The 17,870-nt window shown below is 46.9% G+C and overlaps 1 protein-coding gene across 9 annotated transcripts in view; it reads right to left on the reverse strand.

Moving 5' to 3' along the window:
• The window catches only part of PAPOLG (poly(A) polymerase gamma), a 146,337-nt gene that overhangs the window by 81,444 nt on the left and 47,023 nt on the right, over positions 1–17,870 (reverse strand). For all 9 annotated transcript variants that reach the window (XM_030196198.1, XM_030196192.1, XM_030196190.1 and 6 more), the window contains exon 8: positions 12,412–12,501. In XM_030196198.1, the coding sequence (XP_030052058.1) occupies positions 12,412–12,501 (90 nt within the window). The remainder of the gene's footprint in view (positions 1–12,411; positions 12,502–17,870) is intronic.

The following is a 17,870-nucleotide window of genomic DNA, read 5'->3' on the forward strand; positions in this document are numbered from 1 at the left end:
TGGCAGGGTCATAGGGCTCGTCTCCCTAGGTCCCGTTTATATGCAGCTAGGAAAAGTAAGGGTGGACTGGGGGTACCACATTTGGGGCTATATCACAGAGCTGCCCAAGCGAAAGCTGCAATAGAATGGTTTCATGAATCAGAACATAAGCTTTGGATTCAGATAGAGCAGTATATGATACAGAGCCCACTAAGGTTGGGACAATTACTTTGGCTGGCACCTAGATATCGATATTTACCTCAACCCTTAAATCCAATCATTCAATACACCTTTTCTTGTTGGGACAAACTAGAGAGAATGAAAGGATTCTATGAATCACGACTAACACCTATAGCTTACAATGCAGCATTCCCTCCTGGATGCACACTGTCTCCTTTTATTAAATGGCGGAAAACTAGATTGATTTGGTGGGGGCAGTTAATGAAAGATGAGCGCTTCATTACATTTGGGGAGTTGGCTAGTGAATATGACTTACCTCAGCAAGACCAATATGCATATAATCAGATTATTCATTTCCTTCAGACAGCAGGTTTGAAGCGTAAGTTATGTGGGGAAGTTACTTTTTTAGAGCAACTATGTGTGGAAACTGAAAAATCCAAGGGTTTGATCTCTAAGTTATACAGCCATTTGAGGGACTCCCTAGGGGTTAGTTGTAGACACCGGGATAAGTGGGAAAGCGAATTGGGAGTGACATATACCCCTGAAATGTGGCAACAGATGGAGCGGGCCTCAGTTCACAGCTCTCGAGCAGTCAATATCCAAGAAAATTGTACAAAAGTAATATATCGCTGGTATCTCACCCCGGCAAGGCTACATCATATGTACCCTGGGGCATCGAAATTATGCTGGAGAGGCTGTGGACAGATTGGCACAATGGGACACATTTGGTGGTCCTGTAGAAAAGTACAAGCATTTTGGAAATCGGTACGAGGCAGGGTGAATAGATGGGTGGAGGGTAACATACCATGGGACCCTGCAGTGTTTTTATTTAATAGACCAATCATGGGGCTCACTAGCCAGGGGAGCCAGCTGGCAAAACACTGCATCAATGCAGCTAGATTGCTGATAGCACGGATGTGGAAACAGAATGGATGTCCCTCAATACGGCGATGGTACAATTTGGTGTGGTATATAAGTAATATGGAAAAACTAATGGCTAAGGAGCGTAAAACCCTAGCAAAATGGGAACAGATTTGGGCACCAGTAAACACATCGTTATCATAGATATGGATCTTGGAGTCATCTTTTGGGATGAGACATGGAGAAGTGAAGGGAGGGGGGGGGAGTTCTTTGGGGTTACTGGGGGGTTATAAAAGGTTTAAATGTGACAAGAAATGTTTTTGCTTTTTATGGAAATTACACTAGGAGTCTTTATGTATTATGGAAATTAATGTGAGAGGAACCTGTATGATAAGTGACTGTACAGTTTTGAATTGTACTTTGTGGTTTCACCCAATAAAGCTTCTTGTTAAAAATTAAAAAAAAAAAAAAACTGCTCACGAACACTGCAGCAAACTCAGGTGCAACAAACTAGCACAGCTTCTGGATGCATCCAGATCTAGTGTTCATATTGGGCAGCGTTTCCACAGCCAATTGGTTTGGCTCAGACTCCTGATGAAGGTCTAGTGGCCGAAACATGACATGTGACAATTTGCCAGCCAATAAATATTTTATGCTACACCTTAAAAAAAAAAAAAAACTAGACCCAGCTCAATGAATAGGGAAGGTAAAATTATGTATCATACCTGATAATTTTCTTTCCCTTAATCATAGCCGATCAATCCATAGACTGGTGGGTTGTGTTCCATCTACCAGCAGGTGGAGATAGAGAGCAATCTTTTGCCTCCCTATATGTGGTCATGTGCTGCCGGAAATTCCCCAGTATGTCGATATCAAAGCTCCATCTGCAGGAATCAGCACTTAGAGAATTACACCCACAAAGGGACACTCTGCCCAGCTCACCACCGCCGAAGCGGGGGAGGGGAAATATTCCAGCACACCACCGCTGGGGCGGTGGGCGGGAAACCACACCCGCCGATGCGGGGGGGGGGGGGGGGGGGGGAGAACTGGCTTATCCTGCTACCGCAACCGCGGGAGGAGCTGGCTTACCCTAACACCGCCGAAGCGGGAGGGATACAAAGCTACCCTACAGCCGCACGAAGCGGGAGGGAGCGCCAGCATAATTTAGTTATCAATCCAGCCACTGCCGAAACGGGGGGAGAGGAAGCAGCAGCTCACTGTAACACAAAATCGTCTCAACTCGAAGAGACTTCAATTGGAAGAATTTGAACGCGAAGTCCTCGTGAACAGGAAATGAAGACTGAACTTGAACCTGAAATATAACCAGAACACAAACAATACAGATATCTGGGAGGGGCTATGGATTGATCGGCTATGATTAAGGGAAAGAAAATTATCAGGTATGATACATAATTTTACCTTCCCTATCATCAAGCCGATCAATCCATAGACTGGTGGGATGTACCGAAGCAGTACTCACCCAGGGTGGGACATGGAAATCCCTGAACGCAACACTGAAGCCCCAAACTGGGCCTCGGCCCGAGCAACCACATCCAAGCGATAATGTCGTGAGAAGGTATGAGCCGACGACCAAGTAGCTGCTCTGCAAATCTCTTCCAAGGAGATAGATCTGGACTCTGCCATCAAGGCTGCTTGTGCTCTAGTACAGTATGCCTTCAGCTGAATAGGCGGAATCTTTCCTGCCGCCACATAAGCTGACGCGATCGTCTCCTTGACCCAACGTGCCACCGTAGGCTTAGATGCCTGCAGACCCTTACGAGGGCCTGCGAACAGCACGAACAGATGATCCGACTTCCGGAAATCATTGGTCACTTCCAAGTATCTGATGATGACCCGTCTAACATCCATGTATTTGAGCGCAGTGTACTCCTCTGGGTAATCCTCCCTACGAAAGGAGGGTAGGTAAAGCTGCTGATTCACATGGAATCGAGAAACAATCTTGGGCAGGAAGGAAGGCACTGGGCGAAACGATACTCTTGCCTCAGTGAATCGTAGGAACGGTTCTCTACACGAGAGCGCCTGGAGCTCGGAAACTCTTCTGGCTGATGTGATAGCCACCAGGAAGACTGCTTTCAACGTCAGGTCCTTCAGCGATGCCCTTGGCAAGGGCTCGAAGGGCGGCTTCTGCAAAGTCCGTAGCACCAGATTGAGATTCCACGTAGGCACTATCGAGTGCAGAGGGGGGCGCAGGTGATTAACTCCTTTGAGAGAGCGTACCACATCCTGCTGTGAAGCCAGGGAAGCCCCCTTCTGACGACCCCTGAAGCAAGCTAGAGCCGCCACCTGGACTTTAAGCGAACTGAGCGACAGGCCTTTCTCCAGCCCTTCTTGCAGGAACGCCAACACTGAAGATATTGGAGCAGTGAAGGGCGATACAGAGCCTGCCTCGCACAACGACGCAAAGGTACGCCAAACCCTGGCGTAAGTGGTGGAAGTAGAGCGCTTCCTCGCTCTCAGCATAATGGCGATGACCTTGTCTGAGAAGCCATTCTTCCTCAGCCGCTTCCGCTCAAGAGGCAGGCCGTAAGACCAAAGGGGGAGGGGTCCTCCATCACCACGGGACCCTGATGTAAGAGGCCCCGCTCCGCTGGCAGCTGCAGAGGGCCGTCCACCGAGAATCTAACTAAGTCCGCATACCAGGGACGTCTGGGCCAGTCCGGACCCACCAGGATCACCCGGCCCGGATGCTTTGCCACCCGGCCTAGTACCCTGCCCATCATGGGCCAGGGCGGGAACACGTAGAGAAGCTCCTGTGCTGGCCACTGCTGGAGAAGAGCACAGACTCCCAGAGATCGAGGGTCCAGTCCTCTGCTGAAAAAACGTGGCACTTGGCAATTGGCCGAGGACGCCATCAGATCCAGGCTCGGCCGGCCCCAGCGTTTCGTGATGTCCAAGAACGCCCGAGCAGACAGTTGCCACTCTCCGGGATCCAAGGTATGGCGACTGAGAAAGTCCGCCTTGACATTCATGACTCCTGCAATGTGGGCCGCCGACAGCTGTTCCAGATTCGCTTCCGCCCACAGGCATAGCTTCATGGCCTCCTTGGCTAGAGGGGCGCTCTTGGTACCTCCCTGGCGATTGACATAGGCCACAGCCGTGGCATTGTCCGACAGGACCCATACAGGCCTTAGCACCAGTACCGGGAGAAACTCTAGAAGCGCCAACCGAATGGCTCGGAGTTCCAGGAGGTTGATGGACCATTTTGTCTCTGCAGGAGACCAGAGCCCCTGCGCTGTCCATCCCAGGCAGTGGGCTCCCCAGCCCGTCAAGCAGGCGTCCGTCGTGACGACCACCCACTCCGGGGTCGTAAGAGGCATCCCTGCAGACAGCTCAGCGCCTTTCGCACCGCTGGATCCAAAGGAAGGCGTACGGCGTAATCCTCCGAGACTGGAGTCCACCGCCGCAGAAGAGAGTGCTATAGTGGTCTCATATGAGCCCTGGCCCAGGGCACTACCGCCATCGTGGCCGTCATGAAGCCCAACACCTGCACATAGTCCCAAGCCCGAAGAGTAGAGGAGGCTAGGAACTGGCCCAACTGGGTCTGAAGCTTGACGCTCCGGTTGTCTGGCAGGAACACTCTGCCCACTTGGGTGTCGAATCGAACTCCCAGATACTCCAGGGACTGAGTCGGGCGCAGCTGGCTTTTCTCCCAGTTGATGATCCATCCCAGGGAGCTCAGAAGAGCAATGACCCTGTCTGTAGCTCTCCCGCACTCCGCATAGGAAGGGGCTCGGATCAGCCAGTCGTCCAGATAGGGATGGACTTGCACTCCCTCCTTGCGGAGGAAGGCCGCGATGACCACCATTACTTTGGAGAAGGTCCGCGGAGCCGTAGCCAACCCGAACGGGAGGGCTCTGAACTGGAAGTGTCGGCCCAGCACTGAAAAGCGCAGAAAGCGCTGGTAAGGCGGCCAGATGGGAATATGTAAGTAAGCTTCCTTGATGTCCAGGGAGGCCATGAATTCTCCCTTTTTCACCGCAGCTATTACGGAGCAGAAGGTCTCCATCTGGAAGTGCCGAACTTTCAATGCCTGATTGACTCCCTTGAGGTCGAGAATAGGCCGAGCAGATCCTTCTTTCTTTGGCACCACAAAGTAAATGGAGTAGCGCCCCTTGCCAAGCTGATCTACTGGCACCGGGACCACTGCGCCCAGGCGGATCAGGTTGCTCAAAGTCTGCTGCAAGGCAGCTGCTTTGACCTGAGACTTGCAAGGAGAGTTTACAAACCCGTCTCTTAGGGGTTGGCAGAACTCTAGCTTGTAGCCGTCTCTGATGACTTCCAGAACCCAAGCGTCTGAAGTTACCCTGGTCCACTCGCCCAGAAACGAGGATAACCTTCCTCCTATCTGCACTGGGTCATGGACCAGGTCCCCGTCATTGGGTACGCGACCCTGGGGACGGGCCGGAGGACGAACCTCCGGGACGGCGGTCCCTACAAAAGGAATGCTGCTTGGGGGAGAAGTTCCGTTTGAAGGAAGCCGAGGCAGAGGAGGCCGACTTGCCCGGGCGATACCGACGGGCTGCCTGGAATCGGCCCTTAGAGGGACCAGGACGGGCACTGCCGGCCCGAGCCCTGACCTCCGGCAACCTCTTGCCCTTGGACATGCCGAGCTCCGTCACGATCTTGTCCAGCTCGTCCCCAAAGAGCAGCTTGCCTTTAAAAGGCAACTTGGCTAGGCGAGATTTAGAGGCATGGTCAGCAGACCAGTGCTTAAGCCAGAGCCACCGCCGCGCAGAGACTGTCTGAGCCATGCCCTTGGCCGAGGCTCTCAAAACATCATACAGCAAGTCTGCCAAGTAGGCCAAACCAGACTCCAGGGTCGGCCATTCCACCCTCCAGGAAGGGTCTGAGGGGGAAGCCCGCTGCAAAACAGTCAGGCACGCCCTAGCCACGTAGGAGCCGCAAACCGAGGCTTGCAAACTCAGAGCGGCCGCCTCAAAGGACGACTTTAAGGCCGCCTCCATTCTCCTGTCTTGGGTGTCCTTCAGGGCAGTGCCACCTTCCACCGGTAGCGCCGTTTTCTTAGTCACGGCAGTGATTAAGGAATCTACCGTGGGCCAGACAAAGGCTTCCCGTTCCCCCTCAGGAAAAGGGTACAGACGGGACATAGCCCTGGCTACTTTCAGGCTCGCCTCAGGGGCATCCCATTGCGCTGAAATTAAGGTCTGCATGGCTTCATGAACGTGGAAGGTTCTAGGCGGGCGCTTCGTTCCCAGCATAATGGCAGAGCCAGTAGAGGCTAAGAGAGCCTTCCTCCGGAGAGGCAATCTTCAAAATGCTCATGGCCTGCACAAGCAGGTTGGGCAAATCCTCGGAGCGAAAAAGCCGCGCTGCAGAGGGGTCGTCCGCTCCATCCGAACGAGGATCAGTCTCTTCCATTGATTCCGCTAAGGATCTCTGGGAGAACTCAGACACGCTGCAGTCATCCACATCAGAGGAGACCGAGTCCCCCGAGGGCGCTTAAGCATAGAGGCCTCATCACCCCGATCAGAGGGGTGGGCAGGGGCAGTGTTCTGCATAAGAAAGGCTTGATGCAGCAGCAAAATGAACTCAGGGGAGAAACCCCCCAGTCTGTGCATTTCTGCAGCCTGTGCCGCGGCCCTAGAGGCGCCCTCCATCTGTGCTCCCAGTAGCGGGGGAGAGGCGTGTTGCGCGTCCAAAATGGCGTCCGGCACGAAACTCCGAGGAGCCGTGCGGGAAGAAGGGCGTTTTAATTTCGCCGACTTCTTACTGTCGCCCGATTCAAGGGCAACCAAGCTGTTAACGTCTCCCATCTCGAGGGCGGCCCAAGAAGAAGCCGACCGAGTCGCGTGGCCGGGCACGACCGGGAGGGCGGCCAGCAGGGGATGGGCGCCTAAGGCGGGAAAGGCCGCCGCGCCGGAGGAAAAACCGGTGAACTCTCCTGGTTCCGAAAGGGCGACTCTACCTTCGATCCCCCCGCTTCCCTGCTAGGCGCGCGAACACGTTCCGGGGAGCTTCTTTTCGCGCCCTTGCCATCCGCGGCCATAGCCACGTGGAGACCGTTCGGGGAACCCCCTGCCCGCTAGTAAAAGGTAAAAATTACCTGCTTCTTGCTCCGAGCAGTGACGACTTGTTCCAGTGAGCAGCTGCAAATGGACATCCTTTTTGAACGTTTAAAAAAATTATTTTTTTGTTTAACGGAGCCAGCGAGAGGGGGAGAAAAGGAGGGACCTGGCACCACCAGGTTTGCACTTGCTCACGAAGAGCCCTCAACCCCAGGTACTCAACAAAACCTAAACAATTAGGCTTGGAGACCTAGCCAGAGCTGCTGCTGTGTGACCACACACCTGCTGAGATAGAGAACATACTGGGGAATTTCCAGCAGCACATGACCACATATAGGGAGGCAAAAGATTGCTCTATCTCCACCTGCTGGTAGATGGACACAACCCACCAGTCTATGGATTGATCAGCTTGATGATAGGGAAAGCCCGCTGTAGGCTCTACTACTATTTCTATACTGATACTAGAGGTATACAGCACTGTACACATATGCAGGTATTTTCTCTGTTCCTAGGGGGCTCACAATCTAAGGTGCTTTTTGTACCGGGGGCAAATGGAGTGTTAAATGACTTGCCCAGGGTCACAAGGAGCTGCAGGAGGCATTTAACTTATTCTCCAGGATCTCCGCTCACTGCACTCTAAACCATTAGGCTACTCCTCCACAAGAAAGGGATCACAGTTTACCCCTACCTGAAGGTGTACCGCCGCCGCCGCCACAACCTTGGAGAGGGTATATGGTCCAGTTGCCAGCCCAAAAGGGTAAGGCCCTGAACTGATAATGATTGCCCAGAATGCAAAACTTCAGCAGTGCATGAGATGCTGCTAAATCAGAATGTGTAGGTAAGCTCCAGTGAAGCAGGAAGCTTGCCTTGTCTGACTGATGTTATCAACCAGAATGGTCTTCTTTTGGAAGCAGGGAACTGAGGCATTGATCCCATTTAGATCCAGAACAGGATGAAGATGATCCTTCTTGGGAATAACAGTGGAAGGAATACTGCCCGAGTCCCCTCTAATGGACGGGGCTGGATTCACTGTTCTTAACCAAATCAAGGGGGTCTAGTGGTCAGTATTGCTTTTGCTTTCCTGGGTGGCATTTGAATGGGCCTTGCAAAATTCAAAGCAGTCCCCTGCTGAACCACCTCCAGGACATAATAGTCATCAGATCCCACTCATGATGAAACAGGACAAATTGTCACCGCCACCTCCAAGGGGCCCAACATACATCTCCGAGGGCCCATGGAGGCAGAGTTGCCAGAGTGTCATGCCTTTAGTTTCCATGAAATAGCAGATTCCTCTGAACCAGGCAGGCCCATATGCCCTGCTGAAAACACCCCCCAAGTCTCTAGTGTGATTTGCTGCCCTGGGGTTTGAGGCGCCCCTTCGTGGTCCTCCAGCACCTTAGCTTCCCCAAGCTCATCTCCAAAGCATAACTATCTCCTGAAGGGCAATGTATAAAGGAAGGCATGCTTTGGAGGCAGCATCCACTGCCAGTGGTGAAGACACCTACCACAGGGCTACTATGCATAAGGAAACCAAGTCAGTCAGAGAGCATTCGTGAGGAAGGCAGCACCAACTCTAGTCAGTCACCTTCTCCGAAACTGGGAGCTGCTGAGTTCAAATGAGAAGCCCCAGCAACATATCCTGCATGGACAGATCTGCATGCCTCGAGGCAGAAGAGAATTTGCTTGAGGAACTGTTCCACTGTCATGAGTGTCCAAGGCAGATCTGTCCTTCACTGGAATAGTCTTGGTCATTCCCATGACTGCTGTACCCACCTTAGGCAGCCAGAACCACTTTTCCTGGTCTTCCCACTGGAAGAGATACAACTTACCTAGGTGACTTGTCCCCTTCAGGGGCTGTTTGGTGTCTCTCACTCAGCCAAGACCAACTGGAATAGAACCCTATGCAGGGGAAATGCCCTGGAGGGGTTTATGGATCCCCAAGATGGGATTCCTGTCATAGGGCTGTTCCGAGGCTGAGCACACTGAAATGAGCTGATTCAGTTCCTCTCTCCTAAACAGCACCACTAGTGGAGATCCATCACTCATGTTTTGTTAATGAGGACTTGTTACTCGCCAACTCTCTTAACCAAGATTCAAGGTGAGTTACAAATTTCTAAACAGAACAAACACTGATAAACTATCAGAAAGTTAACAAAAAAGCAAGTGTAAAATTAACAAAAGAACAAAAAAAAATCTCATAGCCTAACAAACAAGTTTTCAAAGTTTTACAGAATAAGAGATAAATTTGTCATCGAATAAGTTCATAAGGAAGATTGCTGCTGTCCAGCATTAGAACAAAGGAAAAAAAGGATTTGGAGGAAACAGTTTTAAGCCGTACCCCAAACCAGAAAATCCAAACCCAACTCATTCCCCCTCTGGAGAGGGGGCAGCATAAAGAAGTTGCATCAGCGTCCCAGGGATCTATTGGAGACTCCAAGAGAAGGACTCTGTTCTCTGGCTTTCTGCAGTCCAAATGCAAATGCTTCCTTTTGGCCAACAGAACCTTGAGAACCCAGAACTACTGTCCCAGACACTGCAAGGGCAAGCAACCCCTGCATAAATGTTTACACCTCCTGCCAACAAGTTATGAACAGTGACAGCCTGAACAAACCTCAGGCCAAGAGGGACCTCTGGGAGAGCCACTTGTGCTGGAGGCCCTCTGAGGAGAATTAGCCCCCATCCCCCACCCACCCAATTAGGCTCTCTTTGTGACATGGTTGCTGTGGTCCTGTGTCCCTCTGTGCTTTGGCAGGTCAGTGCCAAGAGGACTGCCATTCCCACCAAGATGGCCAGCTCTGAGAGCCATGAGGAATGCATGCACAGGTCTTTGCTGGCTCCAATATCAGAAGCTAAACTTGAAGTTCCTGATGTGGCACTGTTGCAAAGTCAGGCAGAAGAAGCTGGCAGTGCTACTCAGATGCTGGGGCGGTGGCTTACCCTCCCCTCCTTTTCAATGCCAAACCTGGATAGAACAAGCCTGAAAGCAGCTTACCTGATGGTGGATGAGTTCCCCTCTCTACAAGCTTTAATTAGACACACTAAACAAATAAACACAGGGACCTTTTTTAAAAATGTATTTTCTGCAGACATTCCCCCCACCATCTACAAACCCCCTGCTGGCAAAGTCCTCATGGCTACCTTTGCAGGCACACCCAGCAAGCTGGAGCCCAGGGCAAGGAAACTCTTGCAATGTCTCTGTGCTCAACTGGGTTAGGGACCTTGGTCTGAAGCTCAAGTGGTCTATGGATACAACCCTGTATGCAGGCAGTAAACTGGCAGCTAGGGGATCAGGACACAGTACACCAGTATATCCTTACTGGTGTACTGAAATTAGAGAATACTGAACATTGTTAGCCTGCACTAGCTCCTTATAGGCCAGTGTTGTTACTGAAAAATCCAGTGCCTCTATCTGTTGGTCAGGAAGGGACACAACCCATTGGTCTTGTATAATTATGGTACAGCCAGAGACCCCCCCCCCCCCCCCACTGGAATGGTGGAGGGCCCAGTCATAGAGCTCAGGCCATTACAGACCTTGGCTGAGTCAGAAATCTGATGGCTGACATAACTGGGAGCTTACTGGAAAAGTATGGCCTAGTTTGTAGCCCGGATTGAGGCCTAAAAGTTAGGTAAATAGATATGGAAACAAAATGGAGGATTTCAACACAAAATGGAAGCCCGTATCTGTTACAAAGTGGAATTTTCTCTAATATAAGTTAGAAAAACAAGTTGAGCAATGAGTGAGTCATGCCAGGTGCATAGAAAATAGGGAACTAGCTGTCCAAGAGAGGAGGGAGACTTTCCTGTGAGCAGGATTGTGGTCAGCTGGTGTGAGAAAGGAAAGGCGTAGCAAGATAGAAGCTACTCATTAGCATGAGCCAATCAGTGACAACCATGACATTAGCATAGATCCAATCAGATATATCTACTGTCATATTACCCATATCCTGAGGGCACCTATAAAAATCAGGGTTTTTCCTGGTTTAAGCTAGAGAGAGAAAAGGGTTGCCACTCTCTCTCCAAGGGAAACCAACGTGTCCAGCAGAATTGACAAATTACCTAATTGCTTTCCCTTGTAAAACTTCTAATTGGTAAAAGAAATTATAAAAGATTAGCAAATAATTAACACCTGTTTGCAGCTTATTATATTCCTATAATTAATTGATTGTACGTGCCTGTTGTCAATCACTGATTTGACTTATACCTTGGCAAATAAACTCCTAATTCCAAATGATGATTTGTGTGCTTCACTTAATGTTCAAAGGCTGTAAGTATAAATGCTTTTGCTAAATCAGGCTATCATTCGCAGCATTGTATAACTTGTAACCTAAATCCAGTTTGTCATAAGGCTGGTATCTATTCCTTGCCAGTGCTGAGAGGCGGACTAATGCGGGTCCCTTAGATCTAACGTCTCTCTCAGTGGCAATTCCTTTTAGAACTGCACAACTCCCTGATTACCCCAGTACTAGTGCTATTTAGAAATGGAGTCAGATTTAAGGTCACTCTAGTCACTCTAGCCTTCTTGGGGGGCTCGGGACCCCTCAATTCTCAACAGTCTGGATTGGTCTAGTGGGACAATAAGGAATTCAATTTTGATCTTTGTTGAATAAATTTAAAAAACCCATCTTTTCAGTTATGCAGTCAATGGTGTTATCTTACCAGGATTAGATTATACTACTACTATTTATACTCCGATATGACTAAACCCTTAACTATGCTTAAAATATAGACCATCCTAGGAAGACTGTTGGGAACTGAATTTCCTTTACCGTCAATTGCCCTTGCCAGTCATTACAAAATTGTAAATCAAGAAATGCTAAAACGATTTCATATCATTTATATCCCACTAATCACAATATTTCAAAAAACTATATACCAAGGCAATAAAATCTGAGGGTAAACAGCAAGAATGGTAAAATCCTGTAGACTGGAATGTGAATTTGCTACAAGGTCAAACAAACATTTTTCTTTCCAAATATTCTAGGTTGTTGTACTACAAAATGCTTAGTGTACCACAGTAGACAATTCACACAAGTATTAACATGGGGATAGGGGGAAGGGAAAGGAAAAAAGCTACAACTATTTTGTCACAATTTTAGTGCATCTCTTCCAAACTCGAGCCATTTCACTGAAAATTTTTATTTTTAATTTTAAAGAGATGAATGCATCATAGGATTGTATGACAGTATTACAAACTTGAAATGTGTACAATAGCGCCCAGCAATAACCTTTTTGAGGTGTCATTGTCAAAAGAAGCCACCAAGAATATTTCCATTGGTTACAAACCAATTTGCAAACCAAATAGACAAAATTTTCCATTTCAGATAAATGCACCTCAAGGACTTACTTTTTGCCCACAATTTAACAGCTCTTAGTGTTAACCTGAAGTTTTCTTTGTTCGGTACCAAGTGCAGAATTTCATCGGTAACTCTACAACCTGGAGAGAGATATAGAAGGGCTTATGTTCTGTGTCTCAAATCCATATGTTGTAAGCATTAAGCAATTCTTAACAAAATAGTCCATGACCTTTATAAGTTACACCCTGTTAAAAACTAGTAAATGAGATCTTAAAATTGCCTTTTTTCACCTTGCTAGGTAGTGAATATGAACATGAAGAGGGGCTGCATTTGGCCTCTATTAAGGCTCAAACCATGGCCAATCATGTACTACCGTGGAACCCCAATATGATAATTGAGGTCCCTAAGGTATTATTGCATTATAACAAGGATAATAGAAAATACACAATTGAATGAAAAATATTTACTAAAAACTAAGAAAGAATCAACAAAACTGTATGTATTATAAAACTTCACTCATGGTGGCTGAATTACTACTATATATACACACACACATACATATAACATTAATGAAAAATAAGTTTCTGTATTAGTACAAGAACTTATCTAGTGTGGTCTGTTAACTGTTGGCTTCTTACAAAATCACGAATGTTTTGTAGCTGTAAAGTTTGATGCTGTCCACAACCCCATCTGAAATTTGCCTCAAGATGTTCTGACACTTTTGGTAGAGGAGAGGATTGTGAAAAATTATAGAAGGACCTTACGAGACTGGGAGACTGGGTGGCTAAATGGCAGATGTTTAATGTGAGCAAGTGCAAGGTGATGCATGTGGGAAAAAAGAACCCGAATTATAGCGTCATGCAAGGTTCCACGTTAGGAGTTACGTACCAAGAAAGGGATCTGGGTGTTGGCGTCGATAATACACTGAAACCTTCTGCTCAGTGTGCTGCTGCGGCTAGGAAAGCTAATAGAATGTTGAGTATTATTAGGAAAGGTATGGAAAACAGGTGTGAGGATGTTATAATGCCGTTGTATCACTCCATGGTGCGACCGCACCTTGAGTATTGTGTTCAATTCTGGTCGCTGCATCTCAAGAAAGATATAGTAGAATTGGAAAAGGTGCAGCGAAGGGCGACTAAAATGATAGCGGGGATGGGATGACTTCCCTATGAAGAAAGACTAAGGAGGCTAGGGCTTTTCAGTTTGGAGAAGAGACGGCTGAGGGGAGACATGATAGAAGCATATAAAATAATGAGTGGAGTGGAACAGGTGGATGTGAAGCGTCTGTTTACGCTTTCCAAAAATACTAGGACTAGGGGGCATGCGATGAAACTACAGTGTAGTAAATTTAAAACAAACCGGAGAAACGTTCTTTTCACCCAACACGTAATTAAACTCAAATTCATTGCCGGAGAATGTGGTGAAGGCGGTTAGCTTGGCAGAGTTTAAAAAGGGGTTAGACGGATTCCTAAAGGACAAGTCCATAAACCACTACCAAATGGACTTGGGAAAAATCCACAATTCCAGGAACAACATGTATAGTATGTTTGTACGTTTGGGAAGCTTGCCAGGTGCCCTTGGCCTGTATTGGCCGCTGTCGTGGACAGGATGCTGGGCTTGATGGACCCTTGGTCTTTTCCCAGTGTGGCATTACTTATGTACTTATATCATCATCAGTGTTGTCTTCCAATGGCATGGTTGTGACCTGTTGCTGAACATTTATCTCAATTTCTTTAGTCACATGCTTGTAATGGGGCACATATCAACTGAAATCCAATTCAGGATACTGTGCATGTTTGAAAATTTTTTTTAATACCTCTTCAGCTAACTGCATGTCCTCCGGTGAAAGGCCAAAAAAGCCTTCTTGTGGGTATCTTCCTCATCAATTGACAGCAAAGGGAATAGACCCAAACCCCTTTGTCCAGCACCACTCAATGCAAGGTGCTAAGGTAGCATCCCAGGCCTTTCCACCAAGGTGGTAAACTTCCTTCACGTTGAGTGATGCCAGTGCTACATCAACTGTGGCAGTGTTATCTAACACCATCATCTTAATAAATTCATGTTGGTAGTTTATAAAGGCTGAAATAACGCCCTGGTCCTAGTGTTGGATCTACAAAGTTGTATTCTTTGATAGATAAGACACCGATGTTACCATCATGGCTCATGAGCTCTTCTGCTGGAGGGTGTGCTGTATGGCCTTATGTTTAAGTTTATGCAAAATGAGCTCTAATAGCTGGAACAAAGAATTTATGAAACCAGTCTGTAAAGACTGAAGAATTTATCCAAGCATTCTTGTTGTTTGCATATTCAAAAGGCAGAGATTTCATATTTGGTGAAAACACCTGGGTAATTTGGACTTCCTAATCATGACTTGCTTTACAATTGCCAGATTTATTCACACACAGACACAAAAAAAAGAGAACTGTCACTCTGTCCTTCCTTTGTTTAAAGCCTTCCCGTTTTATCTTTTATGCTTGCCTAAGCTTTTAAGTTTGTACTCTTATTTAATTCTCTGTAAGCCACATTGCGCCTGCATGAGTGGGAAAATGTGGGATATAAGTAACAAATAAATAAAAATAAATAAAATGTACGACATACTTGGCTGTGTGCGCGCAATCCGGAAACATTTTGAAACAATTCTGTTTCATCGCAGTTGTACATTTGATCCTCAGTGTACCCTCCCAGCAGTTTAAGTTCTTTGGTAAGAATGTGCTGTGTCGTCAACCGAACGAAGCTCTCCCAAGCCAAGGGCTTGACTGATGGCATGTCTCTTAAATCTGTTGATCCATCTGTTACTAGCTTTGAACCTTGACTCTTGACCATTTAGCTGTCAGTCAAAATAAGAGACCCCCCCCCCCCCCCACAGGATCAAGCTTGGAAAGCACTCAATCAAGTTTATCACTAGTCACTTTCTCCTCTGTAATCCAGCTTCCTCTTCTAAAAGAACAAGGCAAACCAGCTTTTCTTCTTCTTTCCTCCACCCTCTTAAAGTAGATTTCAACGATGCCAAGTTCGTTGCTTACCAGATTCAATGATTGAATGTAGATAGCTTCGTGAATAGTGAAAGACTTCTGCTTATAAAATAGTTTCTCCATGGGAGCGGCCTTCAGCTGGGTAGACAGAGCTCACCCAAAGGTCCCCCCACCAACAGAAAATGTGTAGACAGAGCTCACACCCACAGGCCCCCCTCCCTGGCATGGTTAGACATTACCCAGAGTGTTTTTCATGCAGGCATGGGGGGGGGGGGGGGGGGGGGGAGGTAATGTAGCTATTCACTGACTGGAGTGCTTTTCATGCAGGCGGGAGCCAGGCAGAGGCATAGCCAGACCTAAGTGGAGTGATGACAGAGGAGCGTTATAGCAGGGCTCGACTAATAGATCTGCCTTAATTCCCATTCACCTCTACCAATAAAAAGGATGAACTATTAAAAAAAAAACCTGAAAATGAGTAAAGACAAAATATAGCTTTGTAGGAGTCTTGAGTAAATTCTCACAAACAGTTAAGTTTCCTACAGAGGATATACTAACCAAGGGTCCATTCTTTATATAATATTCTGTAGTTGAGCTACGGTGAGAGGTAGAAAGAACCCCCCCCCCCCCACACACACACACAAACCACAAATGGAAACAAAATATGTAATTTAAGAACAAGATTTTTTGGTAAAGGTTTCCTTGTGCTTTACTATCTGTACATTCCATTGATTTTTTTTTTTTTTTAAGTAAAAACAGGATGTCTGACTTCACTGTTGCCATGAATACACTGTTAAATCCTGATATGATCCCTTCTGACAGTATTCAGAATTTGTAGAAATGTTTGCACCAGTTGCTAGCTCTGGAAATGGTTTAAAAAAACAGCAGAGGGAACAGAGCCAATATCATCAAGAGATACATTTAGGATACTTCTTGGCATTAGCAGATGGCAAGCTGGCTCCAAGAATGCTGCTCCAAAGCTTGGATTAAAAAAAAAAAAAAAAAAAACCAACCCACAAACCAAAAACACCCTCTTTCCACCATCTGGGAATGGAGTGGATATTGCATAGTTCACAGCAGAAAGCATTTATTAAAAAAAAACCTTGAAAATCTGAAAGTGGAGAAAGGGTGAATGGGATACATCCAGATACAGAAAGAGCTCAGAAATCCTGGCAGGACCTCAAGGTTTTACTCAATAACCTCTTTAGAGACGGTGAGGTTCTGCTTGATTGGAGATGAGTGGATGTGGTCCCTCTTCACAAAAGTGGTGACAGAAGTAGGAAACTACAGGCTGGTAAGCCACATGTTGATGGTAGGAAAAATAAATAAAAGGAAGAAAAGATAGTTAACTTTCTAGAATATAATAGTTGCATGATCTGAGGCAACATGGTTTTGCCAAAGGAAAATCCTACTAAAAATCAACCAGATTGCTTTAACTGTGCCTCTGGTATATTTCATCTCAAACTGAGAGGGCTTAACTGGATTGGAAACTGGCTGACAGCGGGGTGGTGGTAAATTGAATTCATGTGGAGGAAAGGAAGTGAGTGGTGGAGTGCCTCACGGATCGGTACTGGGGACGATTCTAATATAATTTGAGAAAGTCATTGCTGAATGGTTAGAGAAAAAAAAAAAAAAAAAAAGTTTGCCTTTTTGCAGATCACATTAGGGCTTAAATCCTGCTAACATCTTTTCAGTTCTAAGGAGTTTACACACTTTGTAGGTAAAAAGAGATCAGAACATTCCTCTGAGAATTACAATGGTTGCTTTGGAGACATGCAAAATTCTAACTACAATACATATTTCTTAAAAGAAAGTTTTTCTCTTTTCGGAACATGAGAAGATTGTGCAGAGAAATATATTCCGGCAATATCTTTCCAGAGTCTGCGAGATTGAATGGCAAGGGATTTGTCAAGACAGCATTAGTCTCTTCTTGCCCTTAGATGAGGGGAAGTGAAGAATTTGGTGGTTTCTTACCTCCTAGATCTAGTTGAGGTTGCAAAGCCGAAATGAGCTAGTAGATAGCTGGGGATTAGTCCTGGCAGTGTTTTAAAGAGGAAGCAGGCCAGTTTGAAAAACACTCTCGCCTCAATGGTGAGCCAGTGTAGTTTGATGTAGGAAGGGGAGACACTGTTGAATTTTGATAGCCTGAAGATTGCTGTATTTTGAATGGTTTGGAGTCTCGAGTAAGGTTTTTGTACAGCCTAGGTATATTAGATTGCAGTAGTCAAGAGATGATAGTACCAGCAGCGCATATACCAACCTTGCATATTTGTTGATTTCGAAGTACTTCCGAATGGTACGGAGCTCTCTCAATAGATGGAAACATTTTTTGGCCAGGGCATTGAATTGTGCTTCCAGGGAAAGAACACAGTTGATATGAATACCTAGGAGTTTAATGGTAGGAAAGAGACTGAAGTTCACTTGGTCGACGATGATGACTTAGGGATTTGGTCTGGTTTTGTGTTGAAGCATAGAAATGTGTTTTTTTTCAGTATTGCCAGAGGATGTGGTAACAGCGGTTCACGTATCTGGGTTTAAAA

This window comes from Microcaecilia unicolor, chromosome 3, assembly GCF_901765095.1.
Source record: "Microcaecilia unicolor chromosome 3, aMicUni1.1, whole genome shotgun sequence".
NCBI lineage: Eukaryota > Metazoa > Chordata > Amphibia > Gymnophiona > Siphonopidae > Microcaecilia > Microcaecilia unicolor.